The 17,800-nt window shown below is 44.4% G+C and overlaps 1 protein-coding gene across 3 annotated transcripts in view; it reads left to right on the forward strand.

Moving 5' to 3' along the window:
- Window positions 1–17,800, forward strand: part of RBMS3 (RNA binding motif single stranded interacting protein 3) — a 542,868-nt gene that overhangs the window by 306,869 nt on the left and 218,199 nt on the right. For all 3 annotated transcript variants that reach the window (XM_019536251.1, XM_019536258.1, XM_019536241.1), the window contains exon 5: window positions 7,299–7,378. In XM_019536251.1, coding sequence (XP_019391796.1) covers window positions 7,299–7,378 — 80 coding nt within the window. The remainder of the gene's footprint in view (window positions 1–7,298; window positions 7,379–17,800) is intronic.

Consider the following 17,800-nt stretch of genomic DNA (forward strand, 5'->3'; position numbering starts at 1 on the left):
CCATGGATAAAACCTATAGGCTAGGGATGGAAGTTACACATAAACTGGTTTAAGTGATCAGAAACTGGTTTAAACCTGTAACAGAGCAGAAGTTCAGTGCACATAAACCAGTTTCAGAATGGCCCAAACGGGTTAAAGATAAACCTGGTTCAATGTAGTGTCAGACTTTACTGATTGAGGTCAAATGAGCTTATGGAAGTTTTGTCCCAGACTCCTCCCTCATTTAAGTTAAATCAAAGTCCCCCAGCATACCAGGATGCTTTGCAGTCCTGTGCTGGGCTATGCTGTCTGCTGCTCTGCTCTCTAGCAGGAGCAAGGGCAGGGGCGTGGCCAAATGCCAGCCTGGCAAGGCCCCCTGGGGCAAAGACGACATGGAGGGAGTTTATTTCCCCCTCCTTCCCCTCTTTCACTGGAAGACCCCAATCAGGGTCTTCCTGGATGGAGCAGAGAAGCCCCTGTTAGGTGTCCCCCCCCATATACACACACACTCACTGCTCAAGCAGTGGGGGGCATGGCCAGATGCTGGCCTCAAGTGACTGCTGTCTCCCACCCATATGGGTCCTCATCTGAGTCCCTGCCAGGCATTTCACCCGCTTCTTGCTCCAGTGGTGGGGGAGGGGGAATGGGGCAAAACCAGACACTGGCCCTGGGCAGCTGAAGGGATGATGGAGGAGGGTGTTAATCCCCCCTGACTCCCCTCTCCTCCCAGGGGACCCCATCTGGGGTCTGCCTGAACGGAGCATAGCAGCCACTGTCAGCAGCAGGGGCAGGGGCATGGCCAGACACCAGCAGGTATGGCCCTCTGAGGCAAAGGGGGCAGGGAGGGGATTTATTCCCCCCTCTCTCCCCTCTCTCACTGAAAGACCACAGCTGTGGTCTGTCAGCACCATCTGCCACCTCCGCTGCTTACCCCTGCACAGGCTGAGTGCCCCCTGGCAGGGGCTGCTGTGCCCCAGCCAGGCAGACTCCAGCTGGGGTTCCCTGTGGGGTTCCCACAGCTCAGTCCCCACTCTGGGAAAAGGCTTGCACTCCCCGGGACACCATGACAGGGGTTGTTGCCCCTTTCAGGGCACACCTCCTCACTGCTCCATTCATTGGAAAGGACGGGGGTATGACCAGATGCTGGCTGGCATGGCCGTGTGATCTGCCTGTCTTGCGTAGGACTGTGGGGTGCTGCTGAAGGTAGGTGCAAAGGGGCAGGGCTGGGTCGTGGGGGCAGGGCCCTTCCCAGCTGGCTGTGGCTCAGCCTGCAGCCTGGGAGCTGTGCACCCAGTTTGCTTTTGGCTCCCCATAACCAGGCCAAGCCAGGCTGTCACAGCTGCTGCAATAGGCAGGGCTCTACACCTCCTCTTCCTCCACCCCCACCATATGACTGGAGGGGGGAGGGATCAACCTTTCAGTGCCAGCTGGGGGCCAGGGTCTGGCCACAGTCCCACCACCTGCCAAAAGCCTGGCAGGGGATGCTTTCCCCCTCCCCCTCCAGGCACACTCAGAGTAGGGTCCCTGCAAGCCAGGGTGGTGGTTTAAACCCCTCCCCAGTCATACTCAGGCCTGCTAGGGCCAGGCCACACCCCACCCCCCTCACCTGAGCTTCCCTCCAGCCTTCTGACCACTGCAGAATGGAAAGGGCAGGTGTGCTCTAGCACCCCCAGCTTGTGGCTTGAGCCACGGCAGGCATGTGGCTACATTTGCAGAATCAAAAGTGAATGTCTATTCACTTGCTTGGTGGTTTAATCTGCTCAGGTTAGACTGAGCTAAAAAGATTGAATCAATTCAGGCTTGGGCTTTTTGAATGTCTGTACGTAGCCATAATATCTGAGTATTTCATGAGTAGTAAAGCATTTATTTACAAAACATCCATGTGAGATAGGGGAATGTTGTTGTCCTCCTTCATAGAGAAGGACCTGAGAAACAAAGAAATGAAGATCAAAAGTAGTTACTTATTTTGGTTGCCCAATATGAGATACTAAGGACCTAGTATTTCAGAATATTTAGAATCAAATAACATTTCATAATTTGCACTGACTTCAGCTGCAGCTGTGTAAAGCAGCTCCCAGTATATCCAGGCACTGCAAAAATGAGAATCATACTATTCAGTGACCCTGCAGGAAATGTTTGGTAGCAGGCTTTGTTACATATTACACTTTAAGCTTTTCCAGTGTTGATTGTGTTAGTGTTAGCTCAAGTTTAGGGCAGTCACATGTTCAGGCTAAAAACCATCTCTTATTGTCCCTGACCTGCACAGCTGTGACTTGTCAGTAGAGGTCTGGTGAGAAGGTGCCTGACTAGATGTTACAACTGTGAGTTGCCACTACTGCGTTGGTGAGCCAGAACAGGCTTCTATTCTTGTTCTAGGTAGGGATAAGAACATGAGGGTGGAAGGGGGAGAGTTTAATGATTGGGACTGGGTAGTGAACTGAGATGAAAGGGCAATGGGTAGGAATGCAGGCTGGGGCTGGGTGGTGAAATGAAGGAAGTCAGTCCCTGAAGGATAATTTTAAAAGAAGTTAAAAAAAAAGGAATCTAAAAAGAAATAAAGAGTAAGTAAATTAAAGAAAGTTTCCTGTTTTAATCAAATCAGATTGGGTAGCTTATTTCCTACAAAGTTGTTCCCTACAGTCTCCATTCCTCACCTCATCATCCTGTGCACCTCACCTACCTTGCTTTCCAGTTGCATCAATTCTTAACTTTAATCTCCATTCCTCCAGTCCTTATTCAGATTAATTTTGTCCCAACCCTAGCTCATTGTTTCTAGTCTCTCTGCTCATCCAATCCCAGTTCAGTCCCTAAATTTCAGCTCCTAGTTTCAATTGATCCATTAAGATTCTTCTCCCACCCTACTGTGCTGTTCCTTGGTCCTAGTCTTGTGCAGTTTTATTTTGGACTCACTTGATTTTATTTCCCCCCTACCTATTAGATCAGAGATCCATCCAGAGGTGGATCCAGGTGGAGTGCAGTAGTGCAGCTGCAACCCCTCTCCCCCATTGGTGCTTGCTCCACCCAAGCTTTAACACCAACTATCTGGGAGGGGCAGTGTCATTTCTATTCAGGCAGCACTGAGAGAGTCTATTGACTCCATGACTCATTATAATCTACCTGATTCCTGCTAATGTCTCTTTATTCCATAGGTGTTAATGACTCTCTCTCCATTTTAATAGTCTTGCTGTTCCACTTTTCAAACTATCTTCTGTAGTTGTGCTATGTCTTAGCCATTCCTTGTAATGTTTCCCTTCTGTTTCACATCCCTGCAGACTCTTTTTAGATCTAGCTAAAGACTTCAACTCAGGTGTAGAAATGACTAACAGTGAAGTATTGAAAGCATCAAGACTCTCAGAAAGGCTAGATTTTGTTTTATGAATTTAAATAAGATGTATATTTAAATATAATGACTACAGAACTAATAGAGCAATGTATGTTGACCGTTTTTCTTGTTTCTCATGTGACTATATAATCTTGCAAGTTAATGAACATTCCAATAAAGTTATATTTGTTTTTGCTTTTATCTTAAATTGAATAATATAGTGCCAGGCCCCTACCATATTAGAAAAGCTTCTAGTTTCTCTTTAACTGGAGAAAAATCTGTCATGTTTTATGTGATGATGCCACACCACTACACCATCTGCACCCCACTTTTCAAAATCCTAGATCTGCCCTTGGATACACCCCATTTCTGTTGCCAGCAGCCAGGCTTAGAATCTCTGCCAGCCTAGCCTTTCCCCTCCTGAATCCCAGATATAGTTCTGTCCAGTGCTTAGTTTCTGCTTCAACTTCTGTGGCCGCTCTTCTTCCACCCCACATTCCAGTTTCAGTTTTATAGTCCCAGATTCTCTCTAGTTCCTTGCCCCAATCTACCTCCTGCTTTCCTAGATAAAATTCTTGTCTCCTCCGCATGCTGATTTTGAAGCTTCCTCTTCTCTATTGCTTGAGCCTAATAGGGGAATCACTAAGAGTACAAAAGCGTACACCTCACTTCCAGTCAGGTGTCCAGACACAGGTCCATCTTGGCTCAGAGCAACCTAGAGCTGAAAATGCAGGAAAGTCCTACTTATTTTCAGGACTGACCATGCTCAGTGAAGATGGTATCTTCAGGGAATTTAGCTGCTAAGAAGTATCTATTGCATATGTGAGAACAAGTGATTTTTTTTTTCAGAGGTCTTGTAACTTGGCCAAATATAGATGTTATGAGAACAGAAAGGCAGACATACTTGACAAAAAAGCCACCTCTCTGCCAAATTAAAATAAAAGAAATGTATAACCCAGGCTAGATGATGTACTAGCCGCATTCCTGAAAACAATTGAATCCATTTGGATACATTTTTTGAAAACATATTCAGCCTCTGACAGATCCCTGACATGGAACATTTAAAATTTGGCAAAGTAATAAGCAATTTAAAATAGAGTCTTGTAATGAAAAGTGTCAGGGAAACTTAATAGGCAGTGATATCAGCTTATAATATGTAATTACAGCATCATGCCTGTATCTAGTTTCTAGTTATATCATTTCTGCATACCAGCCCAGTCATTCTATAACCTAAATTATATTAAAAAAAGGAAATATATGGTGAAAAAAACAGTTTCCTAAATTGCTTAGTCCGTCAGCATCTATTGCATATTTACATGGAAAAAATATCATTCAAATGTGCAATTGGGAGATCCAAGTACCCAAGTTGACTGAAGTGTTACTTAATGGGCAGCAGGCTAATTAACATATTGCTGGAAGGATGGTCTACCTGCCACACACAACTGTTCTGAAAGGCTCCAGGGGATTCAGGTAGCACAGATGAGGAGTGCATGCACTTGTTATTCAGCAGCACATCTGAAAGGAACATGTAAAGACTGCTTTGTCTATTATGCTGCCTTTTCAGACTGAGTTGATAATGCTAGTGTCGTTTTCAAGTGAAGCGTGTGCCAGATTACAGATAGCTAGTACTGGCATTTGAGAGCTGTTAATTGTGAAACTTGAGAAGAAAATGGGCACATTCTTTCTACGGCTGCTATTCAAATGATGGCCTTTTTATCCCAGAGCGCTGTGGGTTTCACTTTTATTCTCTTCCCACATAAAATGCATGAAGTGCACTAAGGCTCTTTCATTTGGCAGTTTCTATATTGCAATCTTTGCAAGGGCTGCTTTGGCTGTTTAAAATGTGCCCCATGTATTAAAATGAAATTGTCACTTCTGTGTGGTGCAACATAACATGGCTTGACACTAAGCGCCTACAGCTACAGAAAACAGACTTTTATTGCATTTATTCTTTCAGAGACAAGAGTCTCTAAAGGCTCACTGCAGACATTCGCTCAGTTAAATCTGAATGAAGCCAAAGTGAACAATCCAAGTTGCTGTCTTTGTGCTTGTGGAAATGGCCCATCCCACATGATATGGCAGTGGAAACAGTGATACAAAAGACTCTAACAGTTTGAACCCAGAAGGCACAATTTTAATGCGTCCACTTGAAATAAACTAACAAAAGCTCTTGTCCTGCTTGGACTGTTAATCATCTTATTTTCTGCCTCATGTTTTCCTAATGCTTGGCAAATCTTTGTACTAGGAGACAAACTGTCCCTCTCAGCTCCAATTTGAGACCCTAGAGAATATGTATGCTCTGTACACTACATGTTATTTTTTCTTCCTAACAAGCCTGTGGAAAGAGTTTATGAACTCATTTTAAAAGGGCCTTGACTTGTAAGAATGAAGTAAAAATTAGGTCAGAGAAGTCTTCTAGCTTGGAGAACACCTAGATCAGATCCAAACTAAAAGAAGAATATTGAAAATTATTTTTCAGAAGAGCTTTCCTAGAGAGAAAAAAGTAATGATTATATAATTCTTTCTGTTATTTAACAGTTTCCCCCTTGTCTTCCTCCATAAGAGCTTATACATTTCTTAAAGTGCTATAAATTTGCCCCAGCTTTATAGTCTTTAGAACAACTTAAGTCACACAGGTACTAGCTCATTATTATTAATAACTTCAATGCTTTGATGCTATAAATATTTGCAAATCACAGTTCACAATGCTATGAAGTGAATGATGAATTGCGTAATAATGTCTTGTTTCCACCCAGGGAAACAGGAACTGAACCCATGTAATGTACAGTTATAAACGTATTTTGTTTCATATTCTGTTATGTTCGTATTAGGGGTATGTGAAGTGTGCCATATTCGATTCGGATTCAGCCCGAATCAGGGACAGTGATTTGATTAGCTAATTCAGATCGCTGTCCCTGATTCGATTTGGCCAAATCCGAATCTGGAGATTTGATGCTGATTCAGAGAATTAGCAATTCGGACATAGACACAGCTTTAAATGTTTTTTCTACATACCTCGAGGTACCAGCATGGCTTGTGAATGCTGGGGTGCATGGAGTGTCCCACAGGAGTGCGGAGGGGCCTTCCACATACTCAGCAGCAAACCTGGAAGTCCACTGGGGAGCATGCAGGGGTCCCCCAACACTACCCTGGCTCAGCAATCAGCTGCAGGGAGACCCTGGGTGCCCCCCCAACCCCAGGAGGCACCAGTCACCCAGCCAGAGGGCATGGGGAGATGGGCCCCAAACGCACTCCTCGGCAGACCCAGAAGTGGAGCAGAAGTGCTTCTGGTCCATTTTCGTGTCTGCTGCTGAGCGGGCTGGGGAGACCCCCGTGCTTCTGTGGGATGCTCCATCTGCCCCAGCATCTCAGCGTTCACAAGCCCCTGCTACCTAGAGGTATGTAGAAAGAACTTTTAAAGCTGTGTCTATGGCTGAATCGCCAAATATTTCTGAAACTCTCCAAATCAGAAGCTTCTGATTTGATTCAGAGAGATGAAAGGGCCCTCTGATTCAAATTGGATTCAGAGATTCAGCCACTGAATTGGGCCGAATCTCCGCCGAATTGAAGCAGGGACAGAAGCTTCATACAGCCCTTGTTCTTATGTCTTTATATTCTGAAATACTATCTTTCAAATCCTGTCTTCTTATCATGCCCTTCAGGGGAAATTTGGGTGCATAAAAAATTTGAAAGCAAGTCTTTCCAACACGCTCAAACAGGATAAAAATGTCCTTGTTCAGGTGTCTCCTGTTCATAGTCACCACCACAACCTACACACAGCCAGGAATGCAGCTATAGTCATTGAGGGAGGCAGGTTCTTATTGCTAACTGCACTGTATTGTAATGAGTTACTACACCAGTTTCTCTGCAGCAGTCAGCTAGAGTAGCTTTAGCGTTCCTCTCCACATCTGTGTTGCTTCTTTATTTGCTGACTGCACATTTTCATAGAACTCTAATAACAATTATTGCTTCCCTTCTTCCCCCTATTCTTTGCCAGAATGGAGTCTACAGAAAAATGTGAAGTAGTAATTCAACATTTCAATGGAAAATATCTGAAAACCCCACCTGGTGTACCAGGTAAGTTTTGCTGTTACTTCTTCAGTGAAATAACATAAATGTTCCCATATTATGTTAATTGATTTAGAACACAGGAGTGCTGGCATATACGCTTGGGATTGCAGTATTACAGGATTCCTGTCGTGCCTTTGAGGCTCAGACAATGCACATCATTTGTGACCCGTGATTATTTTTGTTGTTGGCATTTGTTTTCTACCAATTCTGTTTAATTTACAGCATTTTCTTGCCTGAGTTAGTACTACATGAGGATTTACACTTGACAGAAAGAATTTTAAGTAACTTCTGTAATAATTTTAATTAGCTATATATTTTTCATTTTCAATGTGTGCATTTTATGTGACACTTTCAATCTGGGTGAACATTGTAAAAACCTAGGAATATAACAACTATTATAAGATTTCAAGAGTAATCCAGCAACTCATATAGACTAATATATTTTAATTGCCTCAATTTCAGGTCATTCATGTCCTCTTTAATACTTGCATCTGTTACTTAGTTTATCTGTATTATAAATTATTTTGATTACCATTTGTTTTTGTCATAGTGTCATAAAATCCTATTGTTTTCTATTAGAAGAAAGAAATATATCCTAATGGTATGTTTCAATGGTGTGCACATGCCACATATAAAGCCCCATCTTAAGATTTAATATGCTAGCAGAAGTTTTTCCATCACAGACCCTAGTTGTCATGGGGGACTTCAGTCATCCTGACACCTTCTGTGAGGGCAATACAGCAGTGCACAGGCCACCCAGGAAGTTTTTGGTGAGTATTGGAGAAAACTTCCTGGTGCAAGTGTTGGAGAAGCCAACTAGAAGCCAGGCTCTTCTTGACTTGCTGCTTACAAACAGGGAAGAATTGGTGGGGAATGTAGAAGTGGATGGCAATTTGGGCAGCACTGACCACGAGATTGAGTTGAGGATCCTGAGGAAAGGAAAGAAGAAGAGCAGCAGAGTAAGGACCCTGGTCTTCAGAAAAGTGGATTCCAAATCACTCAGGGAAGGATCCTCTGAGTGGGTAGGATGGGTAGGATCCCCTGGGAAGCCCATCTGACAAGGAAAAGAGTCCAGGAGAGCTGGTGATACTTTAAAGAAACCTTACTGAGGGCGCAAGAATCAACTATCCCAGTATGCAGGAAGACTAGCAAGTATGGCAAATGACCAGCTTGGCTTAGCAGGGAAATCTTCAGTAATCTAAAGCATGAAAAGGAAGTTTACAAGAAGTAGAAACTTAGACAAATGACTAGGGAGGAGCATAAGAATATTGTTCGGGCATGCAGGGTTGAAATCAGGGAGTGCTTATACACATGATGATCGTCACCATGTACATGTGACAAAAGTTTCCTTTGTGTGGTTTAGTAGCATTACACATGCTCAAGGTTTGGGGGTTTCAAATGAGTTTGCAACATTGAAAACTAAACCACATCCCCAAGTAGTTTAGTTTGCAACCTTTCTACTTGTAGCGTTGCAGCCTTTAGTCTGACAGGTCTCCCACGGGCCACAGAAATGGTGAGCAGGCTCCATTGAAAAAAAAGGTTGGGCCCCTTGCCTATTCTCCCTTTAGCAGGGAGGGGCCTGATCCTTTTTTCCTTTTTTTTTTTTTCCCCCCAGATCCTGCCTTGCCTGCAGCTGGGGGGCGAGCTGCAGGGGGGTGGGGGGGAGGGTGCAGGTCTTCCCTCTGTGTGGGCTGCTAGCAAGCAGATGCTGTCCCAGCTTGGAGGCAGCACCTAGCCTGATCCAACTCTTTCCCAAGCATACCAGGGCTTCCAGTGCCCCGTGCACTGTCCTTGCTGCCATCCTGCCACCTGGGACCAGCTGGGAACAGGCTGGCTTGCCCCTGGGCCAGCATGGGGAGGCAGCAGGAGGCCATCTGGGTGCGCTGGCAGGCAGAGAAGGTGGTGGAGAGGTGCATGGAGGCACTGGAAGCCTGCCAAGCTGGAGCTTCCCCGAGCCTACCTGGGTTTCTAGTGCCCCATGCACCATCCCTGCCACCTTCTTCAGCCACCAGCAAACCCAGCTGCCATCCTGCTGCCTTCTCACACTTCCCTAGGGGCAAGTCAACCCATTCCCAGGTGGCCCCAGGCATCCTGCCAGCTGCAGAACCCTGCTTCCAAGTAGAAGCAGTGAGGGGCCCAATCCTTGCTGTTGCAAAGCAGTCTCACCCCACCACTCAAGGCCAGGGTGCTTCTCTCTGCAGCAGTGACACCCCCAAGGCTACTCGTGGGCCAGAAGCTGCCCCAACTTGGAGACAGCACCTGGCATGATCCAACTGTTGCCTGAGTCTGCCTGGGGAGCGGCTTCCTGTGGATAAGCTCAGGAAACAGTTGGATCAAGCCAGGTGCTGCCTCTGAGCTGGGGTAGCACCCAGCCCACTAGAAGCCCACCCAGGAGGCCCTGGGGTGTGCTGCCACCACAAAAGGAAGGATTGAGGGGCCCCCATAGCTCAGGAGATGATCAGCCTGCTGGCAGTTTACCCCCTGGCTGCGGGCAAGCTCTGGCTCCCCTGCCGCTCAGGGGTTGTATGGCCGGCAAGCTCTGGCTCCTCCAAAAAAAAAAAAAAAAAGGATCAGGCTCCTTGCCATAATATGATGGAAATATTGAAATGGTTTGTCCTCAGGGTTTTATTCTATTCCCCACTCTTTAATTTAGGGGGTATAGAATAAAACCTTGGGGTTTAGCCCCCTGTCACAAGTGGCCAGGAAGGCCAAAGTGCAATTACAGTTGCAGCTAGCAGGGGATATGAAGGGTAACAAGAAGAGTTTCTACAAGTATGTCAGCAACAAAAGGAAGATCAGGGAAAGTGTGGGTCCCTTACTGAATGGAGGAAGGCAACCTGGTGACAGAGGATGCAGAAGAGGATGAAGTGCTTGATGCAATTTTCACTTCAGTCTTCACAGACAAAGTCAGCTCCCACTGGGCAGCACAGTTTGAGGAAGAGGTGAATGCTAGACAGTGGTTGAAAGAAAAGGCTAGGGACTCCTTAGAAAAGTTGGACATGTGTACAAGTCCCTGGGGCTGGATGTGATGTGCCTAATGATGCTGAGAGAGTTGGCTTATGTGATTGCAGAGCTACTGGCCATTATTTTTGAAAATTCATGGCAGTCAGGAGAGGTCCCAAATCGGAAAAGGGCAAATATAATGCCCATCTTTAAGAAGGGAAAGAAGGAGAATCCAGAGAACTACAGGCCTGTCAGCCTCACCTCAGTCCCCTGGAAAAATCACAGAGCAGGTCCTCAAGGAATCCATTTCTAAGCACTTGGAGGAGAAGGTGATTAGGAACAATCAGCATGCTTTCACTAAGGGCAAGTTGTGCCTGATCAACCCGATTGCCTTCTATGATGAGCTGACTGGCTCTGTGGATGTGGGAAGAACAGTGGATGTGATATATCTTGATGTTAGCAAGGCTTTTGATACAATCTCCCACGACATTCTCACAAGCAAGCTAAAGGAAGTAGGAAGTATGGTTTGGATGAGTGGACTGTAAGGTGAACAGAAAACTGGCTGGATTGTCTGGTGCAGAGGGTAGTGATCAATGACTTCCTGTGTAATTGGCAGCTGGTACTAAGTGGGGTGCCCCAGGGGTCAATACTGGGGCTGGTTTTGTTTAATATCTTTGTCAACAACCTGGAAGATAGCATTGAGTGCACCCTCAGCAAATTTGCAGATGACACCAAGCTGGAGGGTTGGGCTAGGATTCAGAGAGACTTTGACCAATTGGAAGAATGGACTGATGAAAATCTTATGAGATTCCATAAGGACAAGTTTAAATTCCTGCACTTAGGACAGAACAATCCCGTGCACCAGTACAGGCTGGGGCTGACTGGCTGGGCAGCAGCTCTGCAGAAAAAAACCTGGGCTTTACAGTGGACAATAACTTGAATATGAGTCAGTAGTGTGTTCTTGTTATGAAGAAAGCTAATGACATACTGGGCATGTCTACACGTGCCCCTGACTACACACTTGGTACTGCACAGTCTCATGGTGCACAGTTATTTTTAGACACTATGTTGTCGTAGCGACAAGCTATGGCAATATAGCGTGTCGTGTAGATGTTCCCACTGGGCTGTTTTAGTAGGAGCATTGCCAGCAGATGTAGGGAAGATCTATCCCTCTGTTCAGCACTGGTGAGGCCACATCTAGAGTACTGTGCCCAGTTTTGGGGCCTGTGCTATAGAAAGAATGTGGACAGATTGGAGAGAGTCCAGTGGGGGGGCATTGAAAATAGTTAGGGGGCTGGGGTACATGACTTCTGGGGAGTGGCTGAGAGAACTGGGCTTTTTCAGTCTGGAGAAGAGAAGTCTAAGAGGGGATTTAATAGCAGCCTTCAACTACCTGAAGGGAGGTTCAAAAGAGGTGCTAGCCTGTTCTCAGTGGTGGCAGATGACAGAAGAAGAAACAATGGTCTCCATTTGCAGCAAGGGAAGTTTAGGTTGGATATTGGGAAAAACTTTCTCACTTAAAGAGTAGTAAGGCACTGGAACAGTTTACTCAGAGAGGTTGTGGAAACTCCACCTTGGAGGTTTTTAAGACCCAGCTAGACAAAGCTTTGGCTGGGATGATCTAGTTGGGGATGGTCCTGCTTTGAGGCGGGGGTTGAACTAGGTGACCTTGTGAGAGGTCCCTTCCAACTATAATTTTCTATGCTTCTGTGCCTGACGTGTAGTATACCCTATAGGTATATAGGGACTATGGAGTAATAGTGATCTCAAAAAGACTTTTGCTATTACAAGAGCAGCCCTGTGGAGATTGGACTTGTATAATAGCTATACATTACCTCCTCCTTCTCAGCTCCCAGAGTGGGAGTAGGGAAGCTGAAAGCAAGAATTGAAAAAACCATATAGTTTGCAAACTGTGATAGTCCCTGGAACAGATTCATGGGAGATTCAAAGACAGTTAAACCCATATTTCCAACCCAACTCTTCCTTTCTCCATACTGTGCCCTAGTGTTTTAACATAGCTTAGCAGTAAATATAACAGTTATTGTTTGATTTTTGGTAGCCCCCTATAGATGCATTCTCTAAGAAGCATGACTATAAAAATAATTTTAGAAAGAGTCTATATAGTGTATTTGGGTTTTTCTTCTTTTGTATATGCGCACACACACATATATATGTATCCATGTATTTATAGTCACATCCAAGACTAGGTATTTTTCCACATGAGGGGGAAGGCTCCCCTACCCCTCACTTGTTTTCATGTACAGGCAGGGGATGGAATAGCCCCTGAAACTGAGCCCTCTTCTCCCCTTCATCTGCCCTCTGCAGCCTAAACTCTCCTCTTCCTCTGCTGCCCCTCACTCCCAACCCATAGTCCTCCAGACCATGCTGGTGCCCTGTGTTCCTGACCCACAGTTCCCCACCTGCTATGGTGCCCCTCACTCCCAAACCACAGCCACCCCAGCCCTCCCAGTGTCCCTCACTTCTGACCTGCAGCTCTTTAACCACTCCCCCAACCCTGCTGGTGCCTCTCACTCTTGGCCCGCAGCCCCCTGCTATCCCTCAGCCCTCCCAGTGCCCTCTACTCCCTACCTGCAGCCCCATGTCTCCCTCTCCAGCCCTGCTGGTGTCCCTCACTCCTGACCTGCAGTCCACCCCAGCCCTGCCAGTCCCCTTATTTTCAACCTACAGCCCACAGCTTTGCTGGTGGCCCTCACTCCCAAACTGCAACCTCCTGCTCCCCCCAGCCCTGCAAGTGTCTCCTGGCTTCCCTGCCCCTTGAGCACAAGCACTGGTGCGGCACCACCATGCAGCTCCCTTCCCCCTCCCCATTCCCTTCCCCTGCTGGAAGAGCAGGTGCCTCCCCCACCCTGTTGCAGCCTAGTGCTGGGAAAAACTTTGATGCTGAATAGAGCAAAACCCAAATCCTGAACATTTGTTGATATTTAAAAAAACTGCCCGGATGGAGATGGGAGGACCCAAAAAGAGGACATGTCCAGAAAAAGCTGGACATGGTAACCCTGGGTAAACAGGGTATATCACAATGGTAGCATTAGGCTGTATTAGTAATTTTCATTGTGTAACGTTGTGATACTTCATATGTGCAGTATTATTGAAAGAGCATAGTCTCATTTTTCCTCACTACCAAAATGACCATATTCAGAAACAGTGGCAGTGCATAGAGGGTGCACATGCAGCCCCTGAGAGCACTGGTGCACCCCCAGACAGCAGCATTTCCCACTTAGGCAATGGGCAGGAGGGGCAGGCAAGAGCTCTGCCAACGAGGAGGGAGGGGTTCCCCTGAGGCCAATTGCATCGACTCGGAAGTGCCAGCGGCACATCCGGAAGTTCCAGCTCCCCGCAACCCATCAGTGCAGTTGGCTGCAAGGGTCCACCCCTCCCCCCCCCGGCTGCTGGGGGGGGGGGAATGCCCCCCCGACTCAGGAGGCACCAGTCACCCATGTTCAGAAATGGACAAAATATATTTCATCATCCTAATCAGTTCTGAAATTTACATCATTAGGTTGACAATGACCCTGATCATTATGAAAAATTTCACACTGCAGAAACGTCACATCCTCACATCGAATGTTTCACTGAATGATTAGCACCAAATGCTGAGATTTTTAATCTTGGCTTTGTTTTCATCAGGGTGGGGAAAATATGGCCCATGGGTCAGACTTGGCCCTCCAGCTGATTGAATGTGGCCTGTGGGCAGGCACCCACCAATTAACTGGATGTATCCTGCGGCTACCCCTGCTGTGGTCCTCATGGGGCTGAGTCCCACCTGCTTCCACCCAGGGCAGCGTGTACAGCTTCCCAGTAGGGCTGCTGCTGCCACTGCTGCAGCTTCCCAGAGAACTGCTTGGCTCCCCCTACCTCCTTCTCTCCCTGCTGTAGTGCTCTGGGCAGCAGGTAGGGAAGGGAGCTGCACCTGCCTAATTCCTGCCCCAGTGTGCAGGGCTCCAACTCCAGCTCCTGACCACCTTCCATCCACTCTGCCCGTTCAGCATGATGAGCACAGGAGTCACCTGCAGATGGCTGAGCCCCTCCAGAAAGCTGTGTGTGATGGCTGGGGCTGGGGACAGGGCCGGCCAAGGATGCACTGTATGGCTTTCATACACATTGTAAAGTAGAAAATACCATACATCAGTTTTTGATCTGAAATCACAAACAACATACAGGCAATGCTTTCACTCAGGAATATCAGCCAAAACTAATGCCCAGTTCCAACAAACTGAGGAGCTGATTGTATTTGGAGGGAGCAAATTCTCCTAGTCCTTGCACCAACTCATTTAAAAATAACTATACAGTGCAAAACTAACAGAACAGCACTTTTTCAAAGAGTAAATAGTACTTACACAGCAAGAAAAGAACTTGTGAAAACTAGGCGTAAGAGCAACACATGATGATTCCTGCTTTTAAGAGAAATATACAGATGGTTCCATTTTATGCAGGTAGGTATAGTTCTAAGGATCTTAGCTTATTTGTTAAAACCTTTCTTCTTGGCTGCATGTTTCCATATGTGGAAGATACGCAAGATGGCCTAGTTAAAAGAGAGCTGTCTATGCAGCTATTAAATGCAGTAATTAAATGGCACAATGATCACATAAATTATAAACAGATCGTTTCAAATTTGGTACAAGTTTGAAGATTCCCTTTTATGGACTTCTTTTAATTATTTAGTGACAGATTTTTCTTACGCACGTAAGAGAAATTATCTGTGACAAACATGGCATATGTTTGAGTTGTCTAGTTTAACACTAAGGGCAAAGAAACATATAAAGAGACCTTAAACTGTTGGCATTCCTTTCTGTGTGCATACAGTAGACTGCAGTGTAAACCTATCTAATATCATAGCTACACCCGATGGAAATACTGTGAATAGCAAGGACACAACTAGTATAGGCTTTGTCATTAGAACCCCACACTCTCTTTATAGTTAAGTTTCAGATTCAGTCAAGATTATATCACATAAAAGATATAAAATGAGCACAATATAAAGAACTTATATCTAACCATAACTGTCTAAATTAATGTAACCCTATTCTTGTATTTCTTTTATCAGCAACATGTTCCACTTGATAATACCTTTAAATGGACACTAGTGGTAGGTTTCTACATATAAACAATAGCTTATTTTTGCATAGCTCAACTAAGCCAAAAAAAGAGTTATATAATAAACTGTGAGGACGAAAGATAATTTACTATAAATAACACAATAGAATAAGTAAAGAAACATAACTAGTCATTAAATTAGCTCTCAAACGTAAATTAAATTGAATACTCAGTGCAGTAACTTTGGATATGCAACAAAACAGGAATCTCATAACCTGTTTAGTTACCTGTATTCAAAGTTGATACAATGGTATTGGGATTTAATGTTTATGACTTGTACTGTTCTTTCAGCTCCAGTGGTCAAATCAAATCTTACTTTCCAAAAGAGTTCTCATTTGGAAAGTTGTTTGATGTGCTTAGTTCTTGCTTATCCTGATTAGCAAGGCATCTGATTGCAAGAATGTCTTCAGGAAGCTGAATTTTTTAAGACTTTTTCATTTAACTAAGTATAATTTAATACAAGATAGAGACTATTACAGAAAATACCAGTAATGATAGGACTGATCTAACTATGGACTAGAATATTGAACAGAGTCAACTCTGACCTTGAAGGATACAGATTTGTGTATCTGCATATGCAATGGAGCAATGGATTAGGAATTATAACAGCTTCATTAATATAGAGAATGAACATTTGGGCCTAATTATTAAAGCAGGTGCTGCAAAAATCCTTGTTTAAAACATAGTTATACTTATGAAATCACAGAACAAATATAATCTTTTAGCAGTTTGGAAAATATACATTGGAGCTAGCCTTGCCAGTATTAACTTGGCTTTTACTTGCTACAGAAAGGTACAAGTCCAGATTTCTTCAAATTGACATATTTTCCCATCACAGCTTCTACTCAATTTATACATTTCTGTTATAAACCTATATCTAAACCTCTCAACAAAGATAAAAGCATCTTGCTTTATCCTCCTCCTGGCAATTACTTATCTTGCTGCATGGAGAAGCAGGTCTCCCAGTGTACTTGAAAAATCACAATCAGAGTCTAAAAATTATCCTCCCAGCATCACAGTAATTGGCATGAAAAGAAAACTATCTCTAGTTATTGCTGTGACCTCTTTATGGATTTCAGTTAAAAAATGAGGAACCAGAGGATATTAGCATAGGTATGTGATGCTGTTTGTTATTAACCTCAGGTGCTCAAACAGTGATCTGGCTGTTAGAGAAAATTAACTAATCCATTTAGGGTTAAATGTTGGTGATTTAGAATTTTCACTAGACTTCTGTCCAGTTGACTGAGATGACACAGAACTGAACAAATCTCATGTTTGAGCTACATCTTCTCGACTCAAAATCCTCTTTCCTTTATATTCTAGTTATTCATAAGCTTTATAATGGATACATCATGGGTCATTAATACTTGTTATTATCCTCCCAGAAATGTATCTGATATGTTTATTTTTGTTATTATTATTTTAGTGTTCTTCCCAAACTGCTGATTCCTTTGTCAAATGAAGTATAATAACCTTACCAGAAGCAGGGGAAAATAAATTTCAGATGTAGATACAATAGAAGACACAGATTGAACTTTTGTGCAACTCATTTGACTAGTTAGGAGCAAGACTATAGTCAGTCATTTCAGAGCCTCGGTACAGGACGAAGAGTTCAAGTTCAGAGGTCCCACAAGGAGAGGAAGACAGACAGGGTGCCAAGAATGTTCCTTGCCCTTTCATGTATTCAGGACAGTGGTAATATATGTTATTTGTTGTGTTGCCTTTCTAACTTCTACTACCATATATCTTCTCATAATAAATGGCAGATTTGGGCACTTAGAGATCAACACTAATCTGTTTTGTCCCAGTGACAATGAAAAGGATGTTTTCCCTGTTCTTGAAAGCTCTTCGCTGGACAGACTGATAATACCTAAGGAAACTGAAAGGAGCTGCGTCTCTGTTAGTAAATCATTCTTACAAAGGATGTTGCTCATCTAACCCCTTGGCTTCTTTCCTTCCAAAGGGAATTGCTCAACTACACACACTGCTTGCTCTAATAAGAGTTTCATGATGTTCTGCCTTAGATATACAGTGCAAGACAATTGACTGTCCCATAAATAATTAGCTAATACCTTTATATTTCTTAGAGACTGAGACAGTTGTTTATAAAAGGCTACAAACTTAATATTCTTGACAAGGTTCATGCGAAACTCATTGGCACCCTTTGCATGTTTTAGCTGTATCTTTTTTTAGTAACTTGCCATTTTGGCAGACTGTCAGAATATTTGATTTGGGGGGAGGTAGAATATTATTTTCTGGGATTAACTGTTTAAATCTAGAGCTTAGTGGTTCTAATTGTATATACCCCAACTGGTTCTAATTGTATATACCCTGTTAGCAGTCTCACCAGAGGAGCAAGGAATAAATGAT

Source organism: Crocodylus porosus, unplaced genomic scaffold (genome assembly GCF_001723895.1).
Source record: "Crocodylus porosus isolate Cpor-Errol unplaced genomic scaffold, CroPor_comp1, whole genome shotgun sequence".
Lineage (NCBI taxonomy): Eukaryota > Metazoa > Chordata > Crocodylia > Crocodylidae > Crocodylus > Crocodylus porosus.